Source organism: Piliocolobus tephrosceles, chromosome Y (assembly GCF_002776525.5).
Source record: "Piliocolobus tephrosceles isolate RC106 chromosome Y, ASM277652v3, whole genome shotgun sequence".
NCBI classification, from domain to species: domain Eukaryota; kingdom Metazoa; phylum Chordata; class Mammalia; order Primates; family Cercopithecidae; genus Piliocolobus; species Piliocolobus tephrosceles.
Window position 1 is genome coordinate 3328817 of NC_045456.1, and position 20941 is coordinate 3349757.

General features: G+C 39.4%; 1 protein-coding gene and 2 non-coding genes across 3 annotated transcripts; all 3 read left to right on the forward strand.

The window, feature by feature from the left end:
- The first annotated feature begins 738 nt into the window (after window positions 1-738).
- EIF1AX (eukaryotic translation initiation factor 1A X-linked) lies at window positions 739-18644 on the forward strand. Its single transcript, XM_023198934.3, has 7 exons — window positions 739-995; window positions 4683-4766; window positions 7512-7615; window positions 9312-9362; window positions 11048-11129; window positions 12624-12715; window positions 14893-18644. The coding sequence occupies exons 1-7, from the start codon at window positions 980-982 to the stop codon at window positions 14896-14898; spliced, it is 435 nt and encodes a 144-aa protein (XP_023054702.1). The 5' UTR covers window positions 739-979; the 3' UTR covers window positions 14899-18644.
- On the forward strand, window positions 6986-7065 carry LOC111531735. The gene has a single exon (XR_002728375.1). It is a non-coding gene; the product is annotated as a small nucleolar RNA U2-19 (small nucleolar RNA).
- On the forward strand, window positions 7219-7288 carry LOC111531734. Its single transcript, XR_002728374.1, has one exon. It is a non-coding gene; the product is annotated as a small nucleolar RNA U2-30 (small nucleolar RNA).
- Window positions 18645-20941: the final 2297 nt, after the last annotated feature.

Here is a 20941-nt window from a genome sequence, read left to right on the forward strand (position 1 = left end):
CTTGAGCCCGGGAGGTGGCGGTTGCAGTGAGCCGTGATCATGCCACTGCACTCCAGCCTGGGCGATAGAGCAAGACTCCGTCTTAATAAAAAAATTAAAATATTGGCCGGGCGCGGTGGCTCACGCCTGTAATCCCAACACTTTGGGAGGCGGAGACGGGTAGATCACGAGGTCAGCAGTTCAAGACCAGCCTAGCCAAGATGCTGAAACCCCGTCTCTACTAAAAACACAAAAATTAGCCGGGCGTGGTGGCACGTGCCTGTAATCCCAGCTACTCCGGAGGCTGAGGCAGGAGAATCGCTTGAACCCGGGCGGCAGAGGTTGCAGTGAGCCGAGATCGCGCCACTGCACTCCAGCCTGGGCGACTCCAGAGCAAGACTCCGTCTCAAAAAATAAAATAAAAATAAAAATATATATATTTTTAAAACTGAGCTAACCATGAGGTTAACAAGTCAACCACTTGTCAAACCGGGAGACGCGCGTTTGCTACAAAGCAGCAGAGGTGTGACCTTAACTAGCAGCGAGCGCCACCTCAAACCGCCCTTTTCTATGACGCAGAGGTTCTCCCCCGCCCTCCCTGACTCCGCCTTTTCCCTGCTTGCGGCCCTGCCCCTCGCGTTCTCTCCGGCTTGCTGCGCACCCTCCCAGAACGCGTCTCCCTAGGCCCCAACATCGGGGGGGGGGGGGGGGGGTCAGTCGCTCACGCCTGCGCCATAAAGCCTAGGGGGGCGGGCCCAGCCGGCGACGGTAGGCGGGGAAAAGCGACGCAAGCAGTCGCGACGCCATTTGCTGCCCCAGAGCGTGGACGCTGGCGGATCTCTGAAGAGCTCGGTCGCGATCCTCTCTCGCGCACGCTGCCTGGCCTCCAGCACCTCCTTGGTCCCGCGGGCTCCCTCGTGTCGCCCCTCGGAGCAGGAACCGCCTCGGTCGCCGTTACCCGGAAAGAAGTCAGAGACCCCGCGAGGTCGCCGCCACCGCCATGCCCAAGAATAAAGGTAATGCCGCCCGGACCCCCGACCACAGCCCTGCTCGGCCGAGTCTCCCAGCTGCTGCCCGTAGATTGCAGGTCACCCAGGCCGCAGTGACCCTTTTTCCTTCCCGCCCTAACTGCCCGCGGTTGGGCGCCCCACACGCGACTCTGAGCTCGGGAGAGGAGCTGGGAAGTAAACTCCTGTTGCCCAGTTTGGCCACATTGGGGTGGAGCCGACGCCATTTTTGTAGGGCCTCTTGCGGGAAAATGTAGTCTTTTGCTCCTGATTCGCGCCAGGCTGACCGCGGCTCGATGGCTTGGTGGCGGGAACCCTACACCGGGCGGCCTTGGCTTAGTAGATAGGCCCATCTGGCCTTCCCGGGCATGAGGGGTTAATCCCTGGAAGTCGTTCTGAACTTTAAAAGAGTGCTGTCTGCGTTCGTGAGCACCAGGTACTCCTGCATGGGTCTCTTTATGGACACAGTTCAGTATTGTTGAGGCTACTCGTTGTCCCTTGTGAACAGTGGGTGAAACCTTGATGCATTTCTAAGGCTCACCTCTAGAGATTTACTCTCTCTATCCCTTCACAGGATATAGCTTATGTTTGTTTGCTGAAGACTTATTCCATATTTAGCCAGGTTTTCTACTTTTGCTTCAGATCATGCATACGTTGTGAGAATAAAGACCTAATTTAAGTTTCCTCCATTCTGAGGCTAAGGGTTCACAAATGATCAGACTTGAGGATAACTTTATTTGGAATTTCCAAAACGGAAGACCTAATCTTAAAAAAAAAAAAAGGCATAACACTCCTAAATAAATTACTTTTATAGATTTACAGTGTTCCTGTCATTTTTAATAGCCTTATAACTTGTTGAAGAAAATTGTGCAAGTAAATATAGGGAAAACATTGTATTTTCCTACAGGAGAGGAGCATACTTCATAGTCCATAAGTAGTCTCCTTTGATTATTCATTCTTAGGAAATCTTCCCCTGACACAGGCCTACTTCTGCTCTCTTTTCTACTTGACAACTGGCTCCAGGGATTCTACCACATTTCCTCTTTGTAGCTGTCGCTTATTACTTTATCCTTTAGGGTCCTTGGTCGAGGTGTTCTGCGCACAAGTTGGTGCAGTCCTCTCGGGGGCTCTCCACCTTGCTGCCCTCGGAGATCAAACTTTTTGTAGCAAGGATTTTCACTGCTCATTATTTTGGAAAAGATGGAGTTATAAACAAAAAATTTTTTAAGTCTTAGGTTTTCTTCCGTACATGGTAAGAAGAGATGGTAAGGGGATCACTTCCATCTTATTCTCGCCTTTATTTCTAGTAATAAGATTTCCAATTCTTCCACCAGGCTGTAAGCTCTAAAAGGCAGGAATAGGGAATAGTATCTGTCTTAATCACATTGGATTGCTAGCACTTGACACTTAGTAGATGCTCAATAAATATTTGTTGGTTTAAGTCACCTTCCTCCTGTCAACTCCACCCTTAGGTGAATAATAGGTTCTGCTTTGGTTCCAAGGGGATAGGGCTTCTACACTAAATCACATCTAGTTCCCTAGCCTCATGTCTTAAGAAAGAGCCTCTCTGGGAATTTCTCCAAAACAACTCTGGTTTAAAGAATGTTGATGTCACTTTAATTGTTGTACACTCAGACCTAGTCTCATTCATTCAACAGAGAATTTAAAGAACATCCCATTACATGGCAGTAAAATACACAGGGGAATGATCAGGGTATGGTTAATTCTGGTAAGTTGACAAATAATGAATCTTTTCTTAAATAACATTTGAGGCATACAAAAAATACAGCTAACATAATGGACCTGGGAACCCTGAATTTAAGAATTACAACACAAATTGAGGTAAAGCCCTAATCACCTTTTACTCTCTTTTTGGAGGTAATCACCAGGCTGAGTTTGGTGTTTATCATTCCTGTACTGTCTTGAAACCAATCAGTTCTTAGTTATCTTACTTAGAGGAATGGTACTTTTCATGTCCCCTGAATTTTTTGAGATGGGTTTTACTAATGTAGAAATAAAGTCATTTATTGTTCTGTTTTTCTTCATTAGAAAATCCAGAAGCCCTGTGAATATAAGCTGTGGTTACACAAGTACGGGTAAAATTTGCCACATACTATGTGTTAAGTGACTTTTGCTTTGGATTGATTCATATCAACTTATTCTAGAAATTCTTGGAAACCCATCCTCAAATCAGGAAAAGGGGTATCATTTGGCCCACTCATAAGCATTTAGGGTATAGTGCTCCCACACTTTGAAGAAGTTACTGCCTATGATTTTTAACTCACCACTCCGTTAGGAACGTATGGACTATTCTTGACCAATTCATTTGAAGAATTAGTGAACTCAGGTATATAACTCAGTAAACAGAGCAGGTATGATCTTGCCCTAAAGGAGCTTGCACTCTGTGTTGCAGATCTGGCATGATTAATGGCTTCATACTTTTTCTAGGAAATTAGTTTCAATGTTCCCTAAGAATGCCTCATACTGAATTCTAGGGACTCTGAGCGGGTCAGGAAATTGTAGAGGCCCCCCTAAAGTAGCACAGAGCAATGTGAGACTGCCCCAGGAGAGAGTAAGTGGACTTGATTCAAGAAGTTAGATGTCTGTCTTTGCAGTGATCAGGTGCACATTAATGATTCCATTTGGGTTATGAACTTTTTGCTGCTTCCAGGCTCTTCCCATGAGTCTCTTAGTGTCATTACCACTTACAGCCTTTTTCCTGCCTTTTGGAAATGGCTGCCAATGTGGTTTCCTTTCTGGAATGGGAGCAAAATGCTGTGGAGAGGTAACCTAATGTGGGGGCTAGGGACAAAAAAAACATTCTGACTCTGGTCACCCCAGCTTACTGACTGTCATCAGTGAGCTGATTCACTCACTGAAGCCAGGCGAGTTACTGCACTTCTCTGAGCTTCAGGGAACTCATGGGTAAACTGGGAATAAATGAATGTTGTGACCTCATGGGGTGATTGTGACAAGTAAATGGGCAGAATTACTGCATAGTGGTTAAGAGCATGCTCACTGGGGTTATATAATAGAAACAGGGATGTTGAGTAGGGACCAGCATTATAAAAAAAATTGGGTACCGAACGGATATTTTTTAAGAGACAGTGTCTCGCTATGTTGCCCAGGCTGGCCTGGAACCTCCTGGGCTTGCTCAAGTGATCCTCCCACCTGAGCCTCCTGAGTAGCTGAGACCCTAGGCGCACACCACTGCACCCAGTGAGATTTCAATGTTTATGGTCCTCTGCTACTAAAAGTTTGAAAACCATAGTTCTCTGTCCAGACACTATCTTCACTTAATTTTCAAAGTATCGGGTTCCTTGCATAGGGCCTGGCTTTAGAAGGCATCCAAGATTTCCGCTTAGAAGAATATATATAGAATTGCATTTTTATTTCAAAAGGATGGATGCCAAAGTGAAATGTTTTTCTGTATTTTTTAATATAATATCTGCTATTTATGTGTATTTTATGTCAGAAAAATCCCCAAAGGAAATTCCAAGAAGGGTAGGGAGGTGATAATGTGTTAATGTTGGGATTGGAGATTGTAAATTTAATATGATTTGAGTAGCTGAAATAGGTGAATTTTAAAATTTAAGTGATCTTTTAAAAAATGGTTTTATAAGCCTTAATTTCATTTTATTTCATATGTTTTACGGATAATTAATGTCATTTACATCCTTTTTTTTAAACCATCAGGTAAAGGAGGTAAAAATAGACGCAGAGGTAAGAATGAGAATGAATCTGAAAAAAGAGAACTGGTATTCAAAGAGGATGGTCAGGGTAAGTGTTTTCATAAATTATGCTTTTTAAAATAACATCCTTTCTTTTTTAGCTGGGGACTTGACTTTTTTGAGACAAGGTCTTGCCCGTTGCCCAGGGTGAGGTGCGGTGGCACGATTACAGCTCACTGCAGCCATGACCTCCTGGGCCGAAGCAGTGCTTTCATTCAGCCTCCTGAGTATTTGGAACTACAGGCACATACCACCATGTCTGGCTAATTTAAAACATTTTTTTAGGCTGGGCGTGGTGGCTCACACCTGTAATCCCAGCACTTTGGGAGGTTGAGGCGGGCAGATCACGAGGTCAGGAGTTCGAGACCAGCCTGATCAACATGATGAAACCCCCGTCTCTACTAAAAATACAAAAATTAACTGGGCGTGGTGGTGCGCGCCTATAATCCCAGCTACTCAGGATTGCGAGGCAGGAGAATTGTTTGAACCTGGGAGGCGGAGGTTGCAGTGAGCCAAGATCGCACCACTGCACTCCAGCCTGGGTGACAGAGGGAGACTCCGTCTCAAAAAAAAAAAAAATTTTTTTTCAATTTTTTTTTTTTGAGCCTTTCAAATTTTGAGCCTTTCAAATTTTTTTTTTTTTTTAATAGAGATGAGGTGTTCATATGTCGCCCAGGCTGTTCTCGAACTCCTGGGCTCAAGTGATTCTCCCACCATGACCTCCCAAAGTATTGGGAACTAAGAATGTGTCGTATAGTTCAGAGGGAATTGAGCCTCAAAAGCTATGGTTGACAGTTCTATGATTTAGTTGACAGTTCTATGATTAGCATTTTTGATAGTGAATTATGTGCATAATATGTTGAGTAGACCATGGACATTTGAAGGATGAGCCTGAGGCCCTTATAGACCTCTCCATTCTCCAGTGCCATTGGCATGTAACTTCATAAACTACAATAAAATGAAACTGAACATTTAACTGACCTTATTAGACTGAAGAATTTTGTAAGTGCCAGAGCAGGATACATAGCACTAGTCAAATAAACCCTAACTGGATCGTTTGCCCTTTCCTGTTACTTTTATTTCAAGTCATTTCAAACCTACAGAAAGTTGCAGTATTAGTGCAACAAACTCCCTTAAATCCCTCATACGTACATACACATATAAAGAAATATATATGTACCTATATATGTAGGATTCCTTTTTTTGTTTTTTTGAGATGGAGTCTCGCTCTGTCACCCAGGCTGGAGTGCGGTGGCGTGATCTTGGCTCACTACAAGCTCCGCCTCCTGGGTTCATGCCATTCTCCTGCCTCAGCCTCCTGAGTAGCTGGGACTACAGGCGCCCGCCGCCATGCCCAGCTATTTTTTTTTGTATTTTTACTAAAGACGGGGTTTCACTGTGTTAGGATGGTCTTGATCTCCTGACCTCATGATCCGCCTGTCTCCCAAAGTGCTGGGATTACAGGCATGAGCCACCGTACCCGGCCCCATATGTAGGATTTCTTGAGGACCTTTTGAAATTAGAGACATCATGTTACTTTTCCTTTACTTGATCATGTATCTCCTGAGAGCAAGTATATTTTCTTATATAACTAGAAGAGAATTATCACTCAGGTAATTCGACATTGGTATAATATCTAGTATATACTCCAAATTCATATTTTCTCAGGCATTCCAATAATTTCCAGTACTTTTAGCTTTTAATAGAACTTTGGGTGAATTTATTGTGCCATACATATAAACCAGTAAACACAAGATACGTTTTCTGGCTAAAAATCCTTTTGTTTCTTAGCCTTGGTCATCCTTGCCTCTAAAATAGCAGCTGACTTGACTTGGGCAGACACTGTTTTATTACTACAACTTCTCTCACTTCGGAAGAAAGGCTGCCTTTGAGTTGACCAACCATGTTGAGGTGGTAGGTGGGTGCTGGGCTCACTGTAGTCTGAGTAATTAACTTCCACAAGTCAACCCCACTATTGAGCCTTTCAAAGTGAAGTCTCAGTATATTTACAAATTAATGGACATCCTCTCTGGGGGTTAGTCATATTCTAATTCAAAAAAGACATTGTTTGAAGTTTGTTTTTGTTTGCTAAATGAACTAAAAATTATATGAGAATTGCACCTAAAGGTACTGAGGTAAAGGAGAGCTAAAAGTGGGGTAGTCAATCTACTTATTCAGAATGAGTTGATAATTAAAACATGTCTAATAGCAGAGACATTATGTTATAGAAATGCATTACATTCTCTGAGATCTGCTTTTACTGAAGTGGATCAATGATGCAACTAGCCAAATCTGAACTTCAGAAGGTTTTCTAGTCTACCTGATGCATGATCTCTACAGTTCTGAGAAGCAAAACTATAAAACAATGTAAAACAATAAGGGCACATGTCTGGTATGTGTATGTGCACCCACATGTGTTTATAAAGGTAACAGTTGTAGGAATGAATGAGATTGGGGGTGAGGGGGTGCGTATGTATGTCCATGAAAGCCTAATCATTTCTGGGCAATGATGTAAAGGTTTTACTACTGACCTTTGTAACTGTGAAGGTTTCTACACTTGACCTGAGCTCAGGAAAAAAAAGAAAGAAAGAAATGGCATTATAGAGTCTTGGTTCTAGCTCTGCCATTAACTAACTTGATATTTATCACTCCCTTATGTTTATTTATATTTTTAATATATATATTTATTCCCAACTGGTGCAACTTTATTCTCTGGACAGTTTTATGTGGACTTTAAGTTGCTGTTATCAAAAGTTGAACAATATTCCATACCCTTTTCCTTTCTCCCCGCTAGAGTATGCTCAGGTAATCAAAATGTTGGGAAATGGACGGCTAGAAGCAATGTGTTTTGATGGTGTAAAGAGGTTATGTCACATCAGAGGAAAATTGAGAAAAAAGGTAGGTGTAATTTGTTTTACTTTAATATAAAATTGGTTAAGGGGGAAAATCCCTCTAACAGTTTTTAACTGTCCATGGACTTCATTCTTGGAAATTCCCGAAAGACTTACCTAGGTAAACAGTGATTTACCTATAAGGCAAATAACAAGGTCTGTAATGGTAATTTTATACAGGTTCTAATGCTAAAGAATCATTTGTATCACTTACGTTATATTCCTGCCCAAAAAGTCCAAATTGAGAGACATTCTGCAGAAACAAAAGGCCCAGCTTTTTTTTTCCTTGTCTTTTTTTTTTGACACAGGGTCTTACTCTATCACCCAGCCTGTAGTGTAGTGGCATGATCTGGGCTTACTGTAGCTTCACCCTCCCTGGTTCAAGTGATCCTCCCACTTCAGCCTCCCATGTAGCAGGGACTACAGGCCTGTTCCACCATACCTGGCTAATTTTCTGTATTTTTTGTAGAGATGGGGTTTCTCCATGTTGCTTAGGCTGGTTTCGAACTCCTGAGCTCAAGCAGTCAGCCCGCCTTGGCCTCCCAAAATGCTGGGATTATAGGCCCAGCTCTTAATGAAATGTTACTGTCATGAAAGTTTAAAAGAAAAAAAAAAAGTTGGGGTACTATTCTAGTTTCAAGGAGACTTAAAGAGACCTGACAGTTAAATGTAGTAGGTGGCCCTTGTTTGGATTCTGGTTTAGGAATTGGACATATAGCTGTGAAGTGTACATTAAGAAAATTTGAATATGAGTTATATTACGTAAGCATTGTATTAATGTTGCATTTCCTGAATGTCATCGTGAATGGACTGCCTTGGAAAGTAATGATTAATTCACCATCACAGTAGTTATTCAGGCAGATTTATTAATCAGGTTGACTAAAAGTCCCAACTCTGATTTTGTATTTATTTTTTTAAATTTGATATGTTAATCCTTCTGTTCCCAAACTAAAATATTTTTTTCTTTTTCTGTCTTTCTTTTTTTTGGGAGACAGAGTCTCACTCTGTCATCCAGGCTGAAGTACAGTGGCACAATCTTGGCTCAGTGCAACCTCCGCCTCCCAGGTTCAAGTGTTTCTCTGGCCTCAGTCTCCTGAGTAGCTGGGATTATAGGCATGCACCACCACGCCTGGCTAATTTTTGTATTTTTAGTAAAGACAAGGTTTTACCGTTTTGGCCAGGCTGGTCTTGAACTCCTGACCTCAAGTGATCCGCCAGACTCAGCCTCCCAAAGTGCTGGGATTATAGGTGTGAGCCAGCCCAAACTAAAATCTCTTAATTTCTTTTTTTTTTTTTTCTTTTAAAGACGTTTATTTTTTTGAGACGGAGTCTCACTCATTCCAGCCCAGGCTGGAATGCAGTGGTGCAGTCTTGGCTCACTGCAACCTCTTGTCTCCCGGGTTCAAGCGATTCTCCAGCCTCAGCTTCCCGAGTAGCTGGGATTAAAGGCGCCTGCCACCACGCCCAGCTAATTTTTGTAGTTTTTAGTAGAGACGGGTTTTTGCCATGTTGGCCAGGCTGGTCTCGAACTCCTGACCTCAGGTGATCCGCCCACCTTGGCCTCCCAGAGTCCTGGGATTACAGGCGTGAGCCACCACTCCCGGCCTAAAATCTCTTAATTTCTAAACTAATTGATTGTTACTCTGGAATTTCTTGATTCTTCGTTATTTGAAATATGACGGGCAGTAACTTTTCTTTTGTAGGTTTGGATAAATACCTCGGACATTATATTGGTCGGTCTCCGAGACTACCAGGTAAAAATTACATGTAAATTTTTCATATTTTACTGGCTTGAATTTGATGAGCCATTTCTTAAGAGCCAGTTTCGTTTTAGGCATTGTGCTAGGTATCCCAGGGATTATGTTTAAATCGAAATCTGGGAGCCATTATTCTAGGGGATACAGCTGAATGAGTTAAGTGCCCATCCCACAAAAGGCTCATAGCCTGGTAGTGGAGAGAATTAAGCACACAAGTAATTATAATACACATCATGACATAGGTATGTGCTATAAATATAGAGGAGCACTTGGGAAAGAAAGAAAATGGTGATTGCCTTTCATGATCGTAACCCTTGACTCTGTAGACTCATTGTGGGTCTGTGAAATCCATTTGACATCCACCTATTAGAAATCATCCCTGTGTGATACTGTCTCTATTTGTATAGCCTTGAGTATGCTTTGATTTTTTTTTTTTTTAAATCCAGAATAAATAATTTAAATCTTCACTTTAAACCATTGTTTCTCAACCGTGGGCAATTTTGCCCTCCAGGGGACATTGGCAGTGTCTGGAGACTTCTGGTTGTCACAACTGGGGGATGGGTGCAGTGCTGCTAGCGTGTAGTAAATAGAGGCTGAGGTGGTCACAGGACAGCATCCCATAACAGAGAACAGTCCACCTCACCATAATCCGTAGCGCTGAGGTGAGAAAGCTTGCTTTAAATTCATACCATTTTAATGTCCATTTTTTTTCTTATGATCTAACAATAACCCCAGGAATAGGAAGAATAAGTAATTTCCTGTTCGATAGATAAGGACACCAAGGGTCCGAAATGAGTAACATTTTAACTGTAAAGTGACAGCCAGGACCAACTTCTGATTTGAAATTTTTCGTGATCCTTCTGTGCCCCTCCCACTTACGGGGTGGTCTTTGGCTCAATAGCATCTTCTGGAAGCTTGTTAGAAATACACATTCTTTGACTCTTCAGTCAGAGCATGCATTTTAATAAGATCTCCATGGGCTTCTATACACTTTACATTTTAAGAAGTACTGATCTGAATCACACTGTCCTTGAAGTTGAAGCAACCAATTTTCTCCCTTAACTGAGTTAAATTATTTTCAAATAGGAAAGTAGAACATTCTAAGACAGTATTTCTCAATGGGACTTTTGCATCAGAAATAGCAAAGAACTTCTCACAATACTAAATCTTGGGCTTCTCTTCACATTTGCTAATCTATCTTCAGAAGATACAAAAGCTCTACAGGAGATTGTGATTGATACATAGCCAAAGAAGCACAGATAATGCAGAAAGGTATAATTTGCTTAGGTCATTATACCAGTCTCAGTTCAGTCTCAGTTTTGGAATTGCAGTGTTTGATCACCCTGCAAATTATTGTCCCAGGGACCTTTTATACTTCAAAAGACTTCTAATCAAAGGGTAATATTAAATAATCTAAAATATGGGGTCTTCACAGTTCTGCTCTTATTAAAGTGAGATCTTTAAATATATTTCCCAAGCCTGTTAATAATCATTCAGCCATGTACATAAACTTCCTCCTGGGTTAAACCCAAGGATCTTTTTCAGAGGGTATGAGAAAGCTTTAAAATTTAAAAGGAGATTTATAATAAAATGGTGAGATTTGATTGTTTGTTCAGTATGAGAATTTATGAAATAACTGATAATTCGTCATCAGTTTTTAAAGTTATTTGTCTCTATTTAAGGATAACAAAGCTGATGTAATTTTAAAATACAATGCAGACGAAGCTAGAAGTCTGAAAGCATACGGCGAGCTTCCAGAGCATGGTAATGTCTAAGTTACTATATTAACTTGTCATATGGTATTTAGGTTATCTGTTGCTGTTTAGGTGAAGGAACTGTGGATTTTGCTTATTTACTTTAGTGCTTACATTTTTAGTTTTAAGTATGCCTGCCTATGCTTCATAATACTAGATATTTTAAGAAAGAAATTACTGGAATTCTGTTCCTAATAAATATAGTGAGGAGTTATATTCTGTAAGCTTTGGAGTTCCACATAATGCTAACTAAAGGAATAATTTTGTTATAGTATCTATTTTAAAATTCCTTCCTCGAGAGACTGTCAGTGCTCATATGGGTTAAACATGAAGTGCACGTCAGCCAGGCATGGTGGCACATGCCTGTAAGTCTCAGCTACTTGGGAGGCCAAGACGGGAGGACTGCTTGAGTCCAGGAGTTCGAGGATGCAGTGACCTGTGATCATGCCACTATACTCGAGCCTGAGTGACAAAGCAAGACCTTGTCTGAAAAAAAAATTAAAAACAAAAACATGAAGCAAGGGCACATAATTAGGTACCATTACTGATTTTGTTTGTTTGTTTGTTTGTTTTGAAATGGAGTCTCACTCTGTTGCCCAGGCTGGAGTGCAGTGGTGCAATCTTGGCTCACTGCAACCTCTGCCTCCCCGGTTCAAGCGATTCTCAGCCTCCGAAGCAGCTGGAATTACAGGCGTGCACCACCATGCCCAGCTAATTTTGTGTTTTTAGTAGAGATGGGGTAAAAAGTTCTATTTCCATTTTGTCATTGTATAACAGTATCCCATAGGATTTTTTAACAGCAGCATTCTTGGTTTTCACCCTTCCAAATACAAAAGTAATGAATTCTTAATGCAGAAAACCTAAAAATAAGTCCCTTATAACCTCATCAAACGGGAAATGTACTTGACATACTATTTTGTAGGCCTGCATTTTCACTTGGCAGTTACTATTTTTGCCTCTGTTGTATCTTATTATGAAAAAACTTAATTTTATTATGTTTTACTTAAGCACGAAAGTATTAATTTTACTTAAACATGAAAGTCCTGCTGAAACTACTTAGCATTTCTGATCTAATAAATGTTAATGTATCTAGGAATAGGACTAGCGCTTCCTGGTTCATTTTCATTTCTTTAGGGATAATCATGATTTGATCAGATCTTTCTGATTGATGAGTCTATCTGATGATTAGTGAACCAGCTATTCTTAAGGAAATACGTTGTTACCATGTGCTCAAACCTATTGAGAAGTATCCCTGGAAGTTATAATAGCTTCAGAATTAGTGTAATTAGAGCCTTCCTTACTAAAAATACCTTTGCAAATAAAAGAAAATGGTAACACAAATACTCCCATCTTGACATAGCAGTGACACTGCAGGGAATTATGTTTCATAAAATATTCTTCATAGTAATTGTGTTATATAAAAGTTAGGAATGCTTTTCTTATGATGAAACTTTGATTAAATTACAGTGCTGACTTATCAGTGTATTTCTTACTGTGTCCTTAGCTAAAATCAATGAAACTGATACATTTGGTCCTGGAGATGATGATGAAATTCAGTTCGATGACATCGGAGATGATGATGAAGATATTGATGATGTAAGTAGATGTACCTTGTGTTTTCCAATTTTTGTTATTATCCATGGAGAAACCAACTTTCCCCTAACATCCATTAATTTTAAGAACATGGGACACTTAAATAAGGGTATATTTTGAGAATTGTCTGAATTAGATAGTATTATGTAGAAGACACCTCGTCAAACTGTTTATATTTTGAGAATTCTTTTTTTTCTTTTTTTGAGACGGAGTTTCATTCTGTCACCCAGGCTGGAGTGCAGTGGTGCAATCTCAGCTCACTGCAACCTCTGCCTTCTGGGTTCAAGCGATTCTCCTGCCTCAGCCTCCCGAATAACTGGGACTACAGGCGCGTGCCACCACACCTGACTAATTTTTGTATTTTTAGTAGAGATGAGGTTTCACCATGTTGGCCAGACTGGTCTCGAACTCCTGCCCTCAGGAGATCTGCCTTCCTCGGCCTCCCAAAGTGCTGGGATTACAGGCGTGAGCCACCATGCCTGGCCCTATTTTGAGAATTCTTACAACCCTCTTCAGTTTCTCTTCCTGAAAAGGTAGTGTTTGCATTGGCAGTATTGACGCCAGCCACTCTAATCATGATTTGTTTAATTATGAGTCTCTAAAGAGATAGCTATTAAAAAATGTAGTAGACAGTTGAAAAATAGATCTTATCAAAGGAACATGCCTTTTTAATTGAAATATTAGTGTGTTGAAAGAATCTTGTTTGAATCAGCTTGATATGAAGATTGGAATTACAACATACACTGAAAGCCTTGTCAAAATGGAAGCCTATTGCCAATTATGGTATTTTTAGCTGTTGGATGTGTACTGTTGGCAAACTCTTGGGCAGTTGGTATGTTTATTTTGAGGAAAATGGATTGTCTATCCTAATAATAAAGTAGTAATGCCCATAAGTGTAAATGCTTTACTGCACTTCTGCTGTTACTGTATTTGAATGAAATTCAAACTTATTCTTTTGGCAGTATAAATTTATTTAGTGATTGGGGTGTTACTCTTAAATCTGTTTTGGGCTCTTTTCAAACCTCTTTAACTAAAATGTAGTTCAGAAACCACCTGTGTATTTCAACCCAAAAACAATAATAAGTCAGATGTGGTGGTATGCACCTGTAGTCCCATCTACTCAGAAGGCTGATGGGAGGATCACCTAAGCCCAGGAGCTCAAGACCAGCCTGGGCAACATAGCCGGATAAATAACATAATAACGTTAAATTTGATGCAAAGATGGAATTTCAGAATACCTAGAGCAGTTGTTCCTGACCAAGAATACTCACACTATGAGTTAAATTACTAATGTTATATAGACATTTTAACACATGCACAAAAATAGGAAGTGAGAAATAAACATATTGTTCTGTTATTTTCTTAATTTTGGAGACCCTGAGCCAAGAGGAGTCTTCTGACTAAACTGTTACTAATATTTTGACAATAGAATTAACAATTCTATTTTTGGTAAGAACTTGCAGCTGATATGTGGATTAAGTGCCAACCCAAACATTTTGACATCTGAGCAGGGGTAGAAGGCCTCTTTAAAAAAAAAAAAAAATTAAGGAACCTAACCAGAGAACATGCATGAATATAAAGCCGCATGCACCAAGATAATGGGTTGAGAATCTAGGCATGGTCAAGATTTTCTCAGTAAAAATTTCTGGATCTGGGCCAACACCTCCTCAGAACTAGATCCAGCTGGCTGGCTGGAAAAGAGACAGTAAAGACAGTGATTATTAAAGAGTTCGCTTGAACATTTTGTAAAAGTTGACTCTGTCACCTGAGAACCCTACTTCTTTGAGACATTTCTCCAGGTGGTTTATAGATGTTTTAACTGTAGCCAGATTGACTCAGGAGAATTAGGTCAGTATCACACTGGTCCTGTTCTTGAAGGGATCGTATCATGCTTCCCGTGTCTCCTCCCATCCACAAGATACAAAAATCTCAAATTACTAGCATTAAAGGAAAGGAAGGAGACAGTAAACTTTATTAAGAATATTTTGCATAACATGTAACATTACAAAGGAGATCATAACGATTTACTAATAGCAGGCCAGAAGTATAGAAATTTCTTCTTCAAACTGTATTTGTTTCTCAGGTAGCCTAAGGAGGTGAAAGTCTCTCTTATATATGGAGTAGACTGTTGGAATGTAAGAATTCTTCTTCCTTTCATCTGATGTTCTTTTTCCTTCCAGATCTAAGTTGAACTCAACATTTTACATTCCATCTTTTCTGAAGATTGTCCTACAATTTGGATTTCGACCATGACAAAGACGATTAAAATTTCATTAGCATGAATGCAATTTGTTAAAGCAGACTGATTTGTTTCTAAGGTATTTCTTGTTTTTTAAAAAACTGATAACGCTGAATTATCTTAAGTGAGATGTTAAGCCCACTTTGTTCTTTTAATGTAATGGAGCTTATGGGTAGAAGACCATGTCTACTAATTACAAAAAAAAAAAATGCATTGCTGCTTTTCCTACCGCTTCCAATAAGAGAATGGGTGTTTTGAAGAAATCATTTGTCTTGTCCTCACAGAATACGATTAAGCCCCGGCCTCTTGATTGTATAGAGTCATTGTGTATATTCCAATTACCTAGATATTCCCTTGAGATTTTGATAAAATTTGAGGGAGGCAGAACTCTGCATTTGAAGAAAAAAAAAATTAAGTCTGTTTGTCATATTTAAGTAGCCTGTGGCTATTTTTATACTGATTTTGATATGCGTTCTTTTCATAGTCTCGTATTTTGCCACCATAAACATAAAAAAAAAGTATTTCCAAAATGCAGTTTCAGAACCTGGGTTTTAATAGCAGTTTTGAATTTGTAAGCTTAGTAGTTGCAGAAATTGAACACTAGGTGGCACTCAGTTATCGTAACAGTGGAAGTACTGATATAATTGTTGACTTTTCTTTTACTATGTGTAAGAAATACGCCAAACATGAAAAGATTGTTTTGATCATATGCATGTATGTAGAATATTTTTACAGAGCAGAAAGATTATGTTAGAAGTGTGATTTTTATTTTCAGAAGTCATGTACATGTAAGTAAGCTACAATTTTGAGTGCTTTATAAACACTTAAGATATATATAAATTTTATTAGCAACTTGTAAAAAAAAAAAAACTTGTTGAAAAGCCTTTTTCAACATATCCCTAAACTAAGGGAAGAGGAGGGAATAACAACTCAATGAAAAGATGGTCTCCAATTTCTGAATGGAAAAGCTACAGCTGAGAAATAAAATGTCGTGCTGCAGAATATGTTATACCCTTATTTTGTGTTAAGGATATATTTTATTATGTGAATGGTTTTGGTTTTGTTTTCTGTTTTTGTTTTTTGCTTGTATTGGGAGCTAGCTTTACTGGTAACGTCCTTATTTAGTTTTTAGTGGTCAACTCTAATATAATGAAACTAGGGCTGATCTAGTTAACCCTCACTAGCCAAACTGAAATTGTATGCAACATTAAAAGAAGAGATCCATCATGTAGCTTGTGACACTTTTATTTTATTAGTCACCGGGGAACTTTTCAGTGATGAAAATACACAGGGCAATAAACCTTCACATGGCTTCAAAAGGAAAACAAACAAATCTTCTCTAATCTGCTCTTACTGTAATTTCCTAAGTGTACACCAAACTCTGGATTTAAAGATCTGAGGTACTATAGAACATTAAGTTGAGGAATAGAAATTAAGAGTACATATTCATGGTTTATATTTCTTATTCTGTGGAGTTCCTGAACACATCTAGGTGGAATGCATCTGAGACTAAGGGCTGGTTTTTAATCCTCATCCTCATAAGAAACCAGCCTTGAAGAATTAACAATTGTCTTCATCGGTATTCTAAACCTCCTAAGATATTTAGGCTTCTGTACATAAAAGTGTTTTTGCTAAATTTACAGTATGTATAGATCCTTTCGTATTATTTTACTAAGAATGTTTGAACTTGGCATATTTGATATAGTTCCTGGTAGAAATAGCACAGCTCAAACATTAGTTTTTCTACTTACCTCCTCTAACACATGTGGTTTGTCTGGAGAGTTTCTAAAAATTCAGCTATAACCCCAGTTCATATATTGGCTGATGATTATTCTTGCTGAGGTAAATCTCGAATCATAGTGATTAAAATAGTTGGGGTAAAGTTGTAGCTTATATGCAATACTACTTGGAGGAATTCTTCTAATTTGTATTTAATGTGGAAATTGTATAGTTTCATTGATTTAATCATAAATAATGGAAATGGTCTTCAAGCAGTTTTATTTTTCATTTTTTTGCTTATACACTGATTCCTATAATACAGTGCTATAAGCTATGCACAGAAAGAAAATAAAACATTTGAAATCCAAGAATAATGGTTCTTACTGCTAAGAGGGAGTAATAGTTATTACTAATGATTTTGATGGGGTTGCATTTTTGATGCAATGTTTATTCCACTTGCAGTTAGAATATGAATATGTTTTATCACTAATGCGGCTGAATAACCAAACCAAACATTTGTGTAAAAAAAAAAAAAAAATGCCAAGATTTCATTTTTTGTTGAACATTAAGCATCTAGCCCCTAAAGAGACCGCTTCTTACCGAGCCTGTAAACTATGCATGATGGAAATTCTTGTATTTTATTGAGGAATGGCTGTTGGTTTACTCACCACATCTGTGGAATCATGGCTATAAATGTTTGCTTACAAACTCTTTGTGACTTGTAATTTAACTTAATCTCATCTAATGTAAATATTAGATTATGATGTTCAGTAACATCTTTCATAGGTATAAACTGCTGTCGTTATTGATTTCAGAGTAACTCTGAGTAATCAAATAGGTAAAAGCATGTTTTGAGTAAAATAGCTAGATTTATACTTTTACTTGTATTGTATACAGACTTAACAACAACCGGAATTGACTGGATTAACAGTTAAAGTGTCAGAATGAAAGCGAGGTTTTTTTAATGTTACCTGACTGTCGTAAAGATGAAAATGATTTGTATTGGTGTGAAATGCTTATTTTTATTCTACTTGGTAAGGGTAAGTTTTATTTATCCTCTTTGGACTCCCATAAACTTTTGCACACTGCTTTGTGTTTTTGGTTTACCCTAAACTACCATCCTTTTTATCTTTGCTTTTTTTCTTCCTATTCAGAAAAGAGCAAAATGTGAAAAGACACTAGACTCTCAGGTATAGAGTGAACTGAGCAATTTGGAGGATGTATTGGACTTTGTCCTCTCTTATTCCACCCTCCCAGCCCTCAAAGTTGCTAGGTACTTGTGAGGCAATGTACTGGAGAGGGGAGAGCATGGATCCTGGGGTCAAAGGGACTTTGCCCCCACCCTTCCTTGGCCCTCTACCTGCAGGTGACCACTGGCACATTCTCCTGCTTGTCTCAGCTTCAGGTTCTTCACCTCTAAGATGGGGATGGTGAAAACAGTACCTGTCATGCAGAGTTATTGGGAGGATTGATAATTTAGATGTTTATACATGTAATGTACTTAGAGCAGTGTCTGCCTCTTTTCACTTGATATCCAGTACTATGTAAGATAGAGGATGCATGTCTTCTATATTCTGTATTTCCCATTTCTTTTGCGTGCAGTCTTTGATTCGTACAATAGAAGGAACACGTAGAATGTATATTTGTACATTCATGTCAACAGAGTATTTAAAATTGCTACCAAGCTCATTTAATTCGATATAAGACTAACAGATGAAGCCTCTCATTTGCTTGAAGATATTTTACAAAATACCAACTGCTCTATATTTCTTTAGAGAAAGATTATAGTTACTAATATTGATACCTCTGATAATATTTTATTCTTAAATCTTCAGTGATCCCTTTTACTATAGATTCATGACAGCTAATAAGTACTAACTGACTTAGAGGTGTCCTTTCCCATCATATGGAATGATGTAAAGAAATCAGATACAAACTACTGCAATTAGAAAATAAAATATGAACAACTTTCAACAATGTATACAATTGATTCTTTTCGAACTGTTTATAACATTTTTAACTATTCATGTGATTCTCTTCCAAAAATTTGCTATTTTTAAAAGTTAATTGTGATATATAAGGAAAAGGTATACCTTGTTTTTATTTTTGTCTGTTTTTGGTTGTTTGATCTAAATGAATCCACTTAGCCATATTCCAGATATGGGGTTGCATTTCCTCAGCAAGTGAATTTGTCACAGATCTGTGCTGAAGAAGGCATTTTCTAACGGTAAGTCAATTCAGCAGAGTGACTTCAGATTGCCAAAGTCACATTCAACAGACCTTACTGTATACGATGCAGAGACCTATAGGTGAAGTAAATAAATACTTACACTTCTGGCCGACTTGCCCACTTTTAAAAGCCCAGTCTGTACTGCCATTCCAATCCATTGTTTTGTTCAGTTCACAACTTGATGTTGGTAGATCAGAAAGTAGGGACAAAATCTGAGTCAAGTCCCATTGCTAATTTCTGTGCTGTCTGATACAAAATTAGCTGGACTTGGCAGATTTGACAACATTTAATACATAATTATGATTTTAAACCTGTCTTAGGAATCTAACAATGGGATTTTTTTGTTGTTTTATTCTTGAGACGGAGTCTAACTCTTTCGCCCAGGCTGGAGTGCAGTGGTGCAATCTCAGTTCACTGCAACCTCTGCCTCCCAGGTTCGAGAGATTCTCCCTCCTCAGCCTCCTGAGTAGCTGGGATTACAGGCGCCTGCCACCACACCTGGCTAATTTTTGTATTTTTGGTAGAGACAGGGTTTCACAATGTTGGCAAGACTGGTTTCCAACTCCTGACCTCAAGGGATCCGCCTGCCTCGGCCTCCAAAAGTGCTAGGATTACAGATGTAAGCTACTGCACTCAGCCATTCTTTCATTCATTCATTTAGAGACAGGGTCTTGTTCTGTTGCCCAGGGTGAATGCAATGACACCATATCACAGCTCACTGCAGCATCAACCTCCCTGGCTCAAGTGATCCTCCTACCTCAGCCTCCCAAGCAATGGGGACTACAGGTGTGCACCACCATGCCGGAATGTTTTGTTTTTATTTTTTAGAGATGGGGTCTCACAATTTTGTCCAGGCTGGTCTCCAACACCTGGATGCAAGTGCTCCTCCTACCTTGGCCTCCTAAAGTGCTGATATTACAGGTGTAAGACACTATGCCCGGCCAAAAACCTCTTTTTTGAGACGGAGTTTTGCTCTCGTTGCCCAGGTTGGAGTGCAATGGCGCGATCTCAGCTCTCTGCAACCTTGGCTTCCCGGGTCCAAGCAATTCTCCTGCCTCAGCCTCCCGAGTAGCTATGATTACAGGCATGCGCCAGCATGCCCAGCTAACTGTATTTTTAGTAGAGACGGGGTTTCCCCATGTTGGTCAGGCTGGTCTCAACTCCCGACCACAGGTGATCTCCCCTCCTTGGCCTCTCAAAGTGCTGGAACTACAGGGGTGAGCCACCGTGCCCGGCCATACTAAAGATTTTTGTAGGAAGTTAGTGTAGTGGGAAAAGCCCGGGAAACTCGAAAGTCATTTTCTTTCAAAACTTAAATAATATAAATTACATTATTGGACAGTCTGTCATAATGTTAGGAAAATGTCAGTTTTCTCCAAATTAACCTCTGACTTTAATATAATTACATGTAGTATTACGGCAGGCCTTGGTGGGAGATTGCAAAAACATCCTAAAGTATATTCATTTGGAAATACTGAATTTCAAAGAATTCTAAAAACACTGCCAAGAAGGAATTCAACAGATAAGTTGCACCCTAAGCCATACTAGTAAATAATAGATGCAGTAACAGAAAGATCAGAATAGATAGCTCAGAATCTAGCTCACCTACTATGGGAATTAGATATTGATTTTTTTTAAAGTGGCTTCAAAAATTACTAGGGAAAGGATAGGTAAGCAGGTAGTGCTGACCAAACTACACTTCGGAGAGAAAAGTGGATTTGGATCTTTACCTCACGCTAGTACAGAAAAATTGCTTGAGAGTAAAGCATTTTTTACCTTTTTTTTTTTTTTTTTTTTACTATAAACATGAGGGCAATGGGGAGTATCTTGGGACTAGGGAAGTTTGTATTAAGACTTCTTAAAATGCAAACCATAAGGTGAAAAATTTATGGATTTTATCACTTCGTAACCATCATGAGATCGGATCAAGCAAGAACCATCAATGGATGCTAAATCTAGAGAGAATTTTTGACGAAGAGTAAGTACCTGCATAACCTTAAAGTGCCTCCCCACAGAGTGCTTATTGCAAGAGGAAAACTAC